This window comes from Penaeus japonicus, unplaced genomic scaffold (genome assembly GCF_977035675.1).
Source record: "Penaeus japonicus unplaced genomic scaffold, GWHDUDI00000001_assembly GWHDUDI00000024, whole genome shotgun sequence".
In the NCBI taxonomy this organism is placed as follows: Eukaryota; Metazoa; Arthropoda; class Malacostraca; order Decapoda; family Penaeidae; genus Penaeus; species Penaeus japonicus.
The window spans coordinates 2,644,914-2,654,913 of NW_028234426.1; the positions used below are offsets into that span (position 1 = coordinate 2,644,914).

Consider the following 10,000-nt stretch of genomic DNA (forward strand, 5'->3'; position numbering starts at 1 on the left):
TCTGTCCCCTCTTGTAACCGTTGTAACTGTGAATGTAATTTAAACTATTTTTTGGGTTGCTATGTACTTCAAAACCGTATTTTGTTCTGTCAATGTTAGTTGAGTCTAGCATCATTTCTGGAGACCACCTCTCTGGAGAGAACACACCCAGTCCCACTCCTCTCCGGTGTGGGCCGATGAGCTGTACCCACGCTACCAAGTTCCCGTAGAAATAAAGCATCACTCTGCCACAACTTCAATTCACCACCAACTTTAAACCAACTTCTACATCTACACTTCACTTAACTCTCCTAGATTGGTGACAAGCGGCCGGGACAAAACCACTGCTGTGTTACACTAATGGCAAACTGTGGACACGAACAACCATAACATTATTACAGGACGAAGGCAAAGACGACGAAGAAGAAGAAGAGGAAGACGAAGGATAAGACGAAGAAAAAGACGAAGAAGACAAAGAAGTCGAATAAGAAGACGAAGACAAAGATGATGATGAATAAGAAGACGAAGAAGAAGAAGAAGAAGAATATGATGGAGACGAAGACGAAGAAGATGAAGAATATGATGAAGAAGAAGACGAAGAAGAAGAAGACGAAGAAGAACACGAAGAAGATATTGAAGAAAAAGAGGAAGACGAAGAACACGAAGACGAATAAGAGGACGAAGAAGAAGATGAAGAAAAAGAAGAGGACGAGGAAGAGGACGAAGAAGAAGATGAAGAAAAAGAAGAGGACGAGGAAGAAGATGAAGAAGAAATCGTACCTCGACCAACTCCCGAAATGCCTCAGGGACGCAGGGACGCAAGGACGCAGGGACGCAGGGACGCAGGGACGCAGGGCCTCTGTCTTCTGCACGGGAAGCGAACTCACTGATGGTCGGACTACAGCTCACTCAGTTATCAAGACTGATAAGTCGCGATACCGGATTTCGAAGACACAATGTTCATAAAGATGGAAATGGCGTTTCTTTTATGCCGGTCTGAGTTTAACGTGCGACGAAAATCCGATTAGAATCTTGGAATCGAGTTCTGCGAAGACGCGGGAGACGGAGAGCGTCATGATGCTGCCGAGGAGGCTTGGCGATGGAATGGTATGACATTGAGAGCGTCATGATGCTGCGAGGAGGCTTGCGATGGAATGGTTATGAATTGTATAACAGAGGATACTCCACATATATGTTACATATATATATATATATATATATATATATATATATATATATATATATATATATATATATATATATGTATATATACCATACATGCATATATATATGTATACATATATATATATATATATATATGTATATATATACATATATGTATATATATATATATATATATATATATATATATATATATATACACATACATATATATATATATATATATATATATATATATATATATATATATATATATATATATGCATGTATGTAAGTATGTATGTATTTATGTATATATGTATATATATAGTCAGAAAATGAATTGCAACAATTACTAAGCGATTTGAATAGGGACAGTCTGAAGATTCACCTATAATGAACATGAAAAAGACTAAAGTCATGTTCAATAGTCGAATCCCAGTTGAGCAAATACAAGTGCAGTGAGAGGTACTAGAAGCAGTAAACGACTATGCATACCCAAGGCAACTTATCCAGACGAATACATCCTGCGAAGCTGAGATAAAACAACGAATTAGGCTAGGTTGGAGTAATATATTACGAGGTCGTCTGCCATTAGTCTAAAGAGAAAGGTTTTCAGCCAATGTGTCCTCCCCGTCATAACATATGGGTCAGAAACATGGACTACGACCAAAGTACTTGAGAGGAAGTTAGTAAGTGCTCAAAGAGGAATGGAAAGGCTCATGATAAAGAGTTAGCTTAAGAGACAGAAAAAGAGCTATATCTATCAGGAATCAGATAAAAGTAGAGGAGCTACTTGAGAGCATTAAGAAGAAAAAGTGGCAGTGGACAGGTCATAAAAATCGGAGACAAACACAGGTGGAAAAAGAAAACAAAGGAATAGCGTTTCAATCTGACTCGGATGTGATGATCTTTTATCTGTTTTGTTTATGTTATTCTATACATGTTTTATTCATGTTTGTTGTTTCTCTTTCGTTTATGTTACTTATATTCATATCTTATCTATGCCCATTATTGTTTATTATTATCATCGTTTATATTTATGGTTTTCATATGCTTTTCTTATTTCCTTTATGTTTAGTTATCATTATCCATTAACTTCAATATTTCCTATTTGTCATACCTACTTTGTAATCATTACTTCAATATTTCCTATTTGTCATACCTACTTTGTAATCATTATTTGTACTGGAATTTTCTTCTCTTTCTTTCTCCATTTCTCTCTCAACGTAAAACCCTAATCGCTCACAAATGTCCAAACTCTAGGATGACACTTTTCCACAGTTGAAAGCGTGAATGGAAGCTGGGCGTCGACGGCTTCCTTGTGTTTACGTTTCGGAGAAATAGAAGAGGCCTTGTCGGGAAATGGCGCCCTGATGCTGAATAAAAAAAAAGAATTGAAAAGAATATCACACACGCCCAGACAAAAAGGTACACAGGCATTACTTACATACGGACGCATACACACAAATTCACAATTTCACACATATACACGAGTACATGCAGGTCTAAACTCACACACACACACTCACACACACATACACACACGCACACACACACACACACACACACACACACACACACGCACACGCACATTGTTGATATTAAAAAAAAATGATATAAACATGATAATTCTACTATCACTCACCATATATTTTTTTTTTAGTGCGTACAACACTCTTTTGTCAATGCATCTTCATAATGGCCTCATGTATGTCTGCAACAAGACACTGCACAGTTATGATGTTATCAATTCTTGATGATAAGTCTCACTGTAAACCGATCTTAGAATTATGTGGTAATCCAATTTGAACTCTAGTGTTATAAAAACAGGTTGCTACTGCTCAATTATTCTATCAACATGTGTGAGAGGACAGACCTGCGAAGCTGACATTATACATCGACTGTGCTCGTAATCCCCGAACATTATACAATCAACTGTGCTCGTAATCCCCAGACATTATACAATCGACTGTGCTCGTAATCCCCGAACATTATACAATCAACTGTGCTCGTAATCCCCGAACATTATACAATCAACTGTACTCGTATTCCATGAACATTATACAATCGACTGTGCTCGTAATCCCCGAACATTATACAATCAACTGTGCTCGTAATCCCCAGACATTATACAATCGACTGTGCTCGTAATCCCCGAACATTATACAATCAACTGTACTCGTATTCCATGAACATTATACAATCGACTGTGCTCGTAATCCCCGAACAGTATACAATCGACTGTGCTCGTAATCCCCGAACATTAAACAATCGACTGTGCTCGTAATCCCCGAACATATACATTGCCTGCCTGTCATCACACACTCCACCTTTTCGTTCATGGCCCGTAGTAAAGAACCTGTGGGGTGGGGCGTCGGGAAAATGTGACGGGTGTCGGGTGTAGGGCGTAGGATAAAATGTGACGGATAAATAAAATAAAATAGGTTAAATAAGATAAAATAGGTTAAATAAAATAAAATAGAAAATGTGACGGGTGTCGGGTGTAGGGCGTAGGATAAAAAAATGTCCTACGCCCTACACCCGACACCCGTCACATTTTCCCGACGCCCCACCCCACAGGTTCTTTACTCACTGCTGACAGAGGTCCCTTTGTCCCCCGCCGGCCTGTCCTCGGGAACCTTGGCGCTGAAGGAGGGAAAGTCAACACGTTATACCCCAAGATACTCGAATGTATATTCATATTGTAGTATTATATCGTCTAAATGCTCTCTACGTTTCCCTGTGATGCTCTTAATGGTATGACGCTCTTAATTGTAAGTAATATAAAGAATCCCTGTATTTACTGTATCTGCTAAATATTTGGTGAAGGGAGCCGGTGTTGTTGAAATAAATTCGGTCGAGTGCCAGCCCAAGGAAAGTACTTGACCGTTGAAAGAAACCACCCAGAGAGGGCAACAGACTATGAGTATCAAATTATTTAGAAATGGCACTATTTTGATTATGTATATATATATATATATATATATATATATATATATATATATATATATATGAGTGTGTGTGTGTGTGTGAATATATAAATTTCTTAATATGCATATATTATATATATATATATATATATATATATATATATATATATATATATATATATATATATATGTATATGTATATATATATATATATATATATATTTATATATACATATATATATGTATATATACATATATATATATATATATATATATATATATATATATGTATATATATATATATATATGTATATATATATATATATATATATATATATATATATATATATATATATATATGTGTGTGTGTGTGTGTGTGTGTATGTGTGTGTGTGCGTGCGTGTGTGTGTGTGTATGTGTGTGTGTATGTATATATATATATATATATATATATATATATATATATATATATATATGTATGTATATATATACATATATACAAATACGTATATCCATATACATATATACATATACATATATCCATATGCGCTCGCGTGTTTACTTTTTCCTCGTCTCTCTCCCTGTCTTTATAGAAAGAACAACAAAACAGTTGTTACGGTTTCTTGAACCTGATGCTAGTTTAGGTTAAACCTGTTACACTGCAAGGGATCAACTTACGTCGGAAGAGGAATGCAATGCCAAGTGGAGGGACCGGAGGAGGGAGCTGCTACGTGGACGATTTGCGATCTTAATTAAGTGGGAGGTTGACTTTTCTGAAGAAAAACAATAAGCAGAAAATGAATGAGCAAAATTCCCTTCGATTGAGAAGAGAAGGTCGTACCAATATTTAGATAATATCCACGCGTAGTACTCGCCGGTCCAGACGTGAGTTATGCCTTATATATGACTGAACTATTATCCTGATCCATTAGAAAGTAATTCTGACATATGTGTATTAGAGCATCGCATTACCATCATACGATCTTTGAGGAGTACTACAAGGTAGTCTCTTAGGGTCTCCTTATTTTATGCTGAGAACTTAATGGTGCTTTTATTTACTTTTTTTTCTGAGGTAGCACTATACCTACCCTTACCTATTACTTTGCACCAAGATGTTCTAGTGTTTGATGTATCTAGAGGAGGGATGGAACCTAATCTCGTAGTGTGGAACTTGAAATTATCCGCTCTGAAAGTATTGTTAAGTAGGTATCTGTTGGTATCTTGAAAACTATGAATGTTTTCTTTGAGTGTAAGCTATGCATTCAGACTCTCTCTCTCTCTTTCTCTCTGGCTAGATAGATATATAAATAGATGGATAGACAGATAGATATATAGGTTCCTGTTCTCATTTCCATTACAGCAACTTGGAGTTGAATTCCCTAACTACAATGGGTGTTGCATCCCATATGTAAAGTTCATTCACACGAGGAGACTTCTTTTTTCCCATATAAGTATATCTACCTACTCCTAGTCATCATAAACGTAACTAAAGTCTTAAAATTTTCTTTCTTTCGTTCAGAAACTAAGTCTAAGTATTCTATTTTTTTCTGTGCGTTTATTTAGTTTAACTAATTCTTAATTTGCATAATTTTAGTCTGGTAGACGAGGCTTTGAGACAAGTTTCTATGCTTCTTGATAGTCTGTCCAATGTGAAACTTCCCTTGTTTAATATGCTGACAAAATGTGTGTGTGTGCAGTATGTTTAAACGCTTACACGTGCATACAAAAGATGTTCAATGATTGATCAAGCATTAATGCCTTCAAAAGTAGAGACAAAGAAATAATTGTGGCAATATGTGATTGTGAGTAAATAAAACATCACAAGGAATAAAGTACTAACAAAAGTCAGTATCTGAATCAGCAATTAGATTTTGCCTCGGCGATTTTCTTACTCTAGCTCTGCATACGAATTCTATAGAATCTCACAGAATGCTAGAATCTTGAATGAGCCAAGGTTGATCTAAAAGAAAATTGTTCTCTGGTTTCAATAGACTCCGGTAGGCGAAGCACAGGAAATTCCACGACTCCTAAACCACGCCAAGGAAGCGCCTTACCTAAACATTTCCCACGAGGATCGGCCAGGACTCTGCACTACAAGCAGGTCGCGGGATAATAAACAGTCCACGGCTTGTTTAGCTTTGTCGCCGATCTCGGACCAAGAGGAGGAAGTTGGAGAGGGAAGGAAGGGTGGAAGGAAGGAGGGAAGGAGGGAGGGAAGGAGGGAGGGAAGGAGGGAGGGAGGGAAGGAGGGAGATAGGGAGGGAGGGAAGGAGGGAGAGAAGGAGGGAGAAAGGGAGGGAAGGAGGGAGAGAAGGAGGGAGAAAGGGAGGGAGGGAAGGAGGGAAGGAGATAGGGACCTAGGGAGTGAGTGAGGGACGGAGGGAGGATGGGAGGAAGCGGGGAGAGGAAGAGAGAGGGACCGAAAGAGAGAAAAAGAAAGAGAGAGAAAGAGAGACTTTGATTTTGACTTTGACAAGTTTCTTGACACAAGTGCTTGTTTACATCTCGAAAGGTTGAGGTAACAAAGATTATCCTCACCCCAATCTTAGTCCCTCTTTTGGACGGAGGGAGGGATCGAGGGAAGGAATCATGGAGTGAGGAAAGAAAGGCATTAGGGAGGGAGAGTGGGAGGAAAGGGGAGAGAGAAGGAGGGCGGGTGGGAAGGATGGAGGGAAAGAGGGAGGGAGGGAGGGAAAGAGGGGGGGGAGGAAGAGAGGGAGGGAGGAAGGGAGAGAAAGTGGGCGAGGGAGAGGGAGGGAGGGAAGAAAGGAGAGCGAGAGAGAGAGAGGGAGAGAGGGAGGGATGGGTGGATGGAGGAGGGGAGAGAGGGAAGGGTTACACAAGACCACAGCTGTGTTTACGGCGGCAGGACAACCCCACCTCCTCCTCCCTCACAGCCTCGCCCTTCGTCACGCCTCTCAGTGCACTCTCACCGCCGTGCCGAGCACACCCGCCCGCGCTGGCTCCTCCGCCCGTGCGACGCCGTCCACGGCCCTTCGTATGGCGCTGCCGATCCGAGAGAGCTCGCTATGGAGGGAGGTAGGTCTCTGATGCTCTCTCTTTCTCTCTCTCTCTTTCTGTCTCTTCTCCCTCTCTCCCTCCCCCCTCTCTCTCTTCATCTCCCTGTCTCTCTCTTGCCGTCTCTTTCTCCTCCTCCCCACCTCTCTCTCTCTTTCTCTCTCTCTCTCTCTAACGGCCCTTCTCTTCCTCTCTCTCTCGCCCTCTTTGTCTTTTTTTCTCTCCGTCCTTCTCTCCTTCCCTCTATCTCCCTCTCATCATCTCTCCCTCCATCTCTCTCATCCTCTCCCCATCTCTCTCTCTCATTTTCTCTCTCTATATTTCTCTTCCTCTCACTCCCCTCCCACCTACTATCTTTCTTTCTATTTCTCTTTCTCTCTCGTCTTGCATTTCGATCTCAACCGCACATTCATCGACAACGTGGAAAGAATGGAAACACAAAACCCGAACGAATGAAACACAACAACAACATCGGAGAACAAAGAAGATTAACGGTTCAAACTTCGCTCGCAAAGAAACAACAACAACAACAAATTCAAAGATACATAAAGCCAAAAAATGAAAAGAAAAGAAAAGCAAAGAAAAAGGATAAACCAAGTGTGCCACAAAAAAACAAAGACATTTAAAGCAAAAAAAGAAGCAAAAAAGGGTTAACCAAGCCCGTATGTGTCAAAAAAAAAAAAAAAAAAAAAAAAAAAAAAAACCTCTGACAATCTACCCAGGAACGTGTCCTTCGCGCCCTTCGAGCAGTAAATCATCCTCTTAAGTCATGCCTTTCTGTGCCCGCTACCCCCTCCGCCCCTCCCCCCCCCATACCCTCGTGCCCTCCAGGATAAATCGATGCCGCGCGGAATGTAAGGCCTGCATACGCCATCATGCCTTTACGTCACGCTGACGCACCACGCTGTACAGAGCAGCTCGTGTCTGTGCATTCGTGTGCGTGCGTGCTTGCCTGCCTGCTTGACCTGACCTTGGGAGCGGGCGGGGTCGAGATGCAGAGGTGGGACGCCGTGGGGGGGAGGGCGGGAGGGGTGCATGAGGGCCTAATCGAGGGCACTGGCTGCTCTGACCTTGCTTTCTGCTCTGCGTTTACGTTGGTGATGCTGGTGATGATAGTGGAACGAAGGAGGATTATCATATTGATGTAATGGTAATGAGGATGGCAGTAATGACGAGAAGAATAATGATAATGATGATGAGAGTAACAACAGTGTTAATAATGATAATGGCAATGATAATGATGATGATAACAACAGGAATGATAACAATAATAATAATATGATTATAATAATCCTAGTTAAAATATGAACCGTAGATTGCAATATCACCATCAACAAAACGACAACAAACAAAACAAAAACAACTAAAGAATAGCAATATTATAAAAATAACATAGTTGTATTAATGACAATGAGGATTGTAAAGATAATAATTATAGCAAAATAGATATGATAAAAAATGATAACAACAATTATAATGATAATACTGATAATTCTAATAATAGAAACAAGAGTACTCGTAGTAATGACACTATGAAGACACCATCACCACCACGCCCACAAGTGGAATCAACACTAATCAGGATAATGATAACGATATTAGTAATCACACTAATGGTGACAGTGAAAATGATAGTAAGAAATAATGATGATGATGATGATGATGTTCATAATTTTCAATAACGATGAAAAGACAATCAACAATATATATTTTTTAATGATCATAAAGATACCGATCATGAAGATGAAACAGATAAACAAATGGAGAAGGAATTAGACAGATATATGAACGGGCGAAAAGGCGGACTCATATTAGTTCATTGCAGAAATATAAAAATCGATATTTCAGATTTACGATGGACAGATAAAATTATATTTCATTAGATATAGATAAAGAAGCGCTTCGTTTGGGTTGGGAACTGAGTACATGGTACATCATTTTGGATTTTGAGACCTTAGTGAAAATTACAAAGAGATTCAAAGCTAAGGTCCTTAGCATCTTGGCAGTTACCGTATAGCTTTACGCAAGGCATACGTATGATTAATATCAACGATGGTAGTGGTAACAATAGTATTGGTAATGGTAATGGTAATAGTATTAATGTATTCGTAACGCAAACCTTGATTTTGATAATGCAAATATAAAATCAGGGGAAAAATTCCTCGTGAAAGTACTCGGCATCTGTACTATGCATGTCTCGCGCCAAGGAACCAATCACAGGCGTCAGTGCAAAGACGTACGTGCGCCAATGAGATGCTCTGATACATGACAGCTTCGGCATGGGCATTTCTCACTTCTGACGATGCTTATTGCGAGTCGAGTGGCTCAGAATTGTCACGTAGGAAAGATGCCACAGTTGTCTTTCTTATGTGTTTTTGGGGAATCGTAGGTGAAAATTATTTATTTCGAAAATTAAAGTCATTGCTTTTTTCTATCAGGTTAGTATTCATTAGGCGGATATACAAGTCTTTTTAAATGTCTTATTTAGAAATTTTAATTTGAGAAGTTAAGACAAAGACGGACTAAGAAGACGAATAAAATTGAAACATTATTTCTCTCGGATTATCTTTTAAACATACATTTTTCTTTTAAATCGTAAAACAGAAAACGATTTTGTTTCCCTTTTTTATTCGGTGACTTTTGAAATGGCCACTCAAAATAAGTTAAGAAGTTTGAGCAAGTCTAAAAAATCCGCGCTGTTGTTATTGTTATTGTTGTTCTTGGAGTATTCATTCAGTAATTTTAGAATCCAGTCGTCTGGGAACACATCAGACTTACTAATTATCGTAGAAAGCCGAGTTCGTGTTAATAAAAAAATCACACCTTGTCGTGTATAAACAAAAAAAAAAAAATTGTTCAGAAAAAATATGATACATTTTAGATTTTACTCTTATTGAGGAAGATGACAT

The 10,000-nt window shown here is 39.0% G+C and overlaps 2 protein-coding genes across 4 annotated transcripts in view; one reads left to right on the forward strand and one right to left on the reverse strand.

Annotated features, from left to right (window-relative positions):
* The window catches only part of LOC122259399 (uncharacterized), a 4,682-nt gene extending 3,803 nt beyond the window's left edge, over nt 1-879 (reverse strand). The window contains exons 1-2 of one of the 3 annotated variants that reach the window (XM_086551188.1): nt 815-879; nt 760-782 (exon numbers count right to left, since the gene is read on the reverse strand). The gene's annotated coding sequence lies outside the window, so the exon portion shown is untranslated. Of the gene's footprint in view, nt 1-759 lie in introns of all 3 variants that reach the window. The other 2 variants (XM_086551189.1, XM_043026150.2) reach the window with 2 other exon arrangements.
* A 6,096-nt stretch (nt 880-6,975) lies between these two features.
* The window catches only part of LOC122259402 (glycoprotein-N-acetylgalactosamine 3-beta-galactosyltransferase 1), a 16,335-nt gene continuing 13,310 nt past the window's right edge, over nt 6,976-10,000 (forward strand). The window contains exon 1 of the mRNA XM_043026153.2: nt 6,976-7,112. Coding sequence (XP_042882087.2) covers nt 7,103-7,112 — 10 coding nt within the window. The 5' untranslated portion in view covers nt 6,976-7,102. The remainder of the gene's footprint in view (nt 7,113-10,000) is intronic.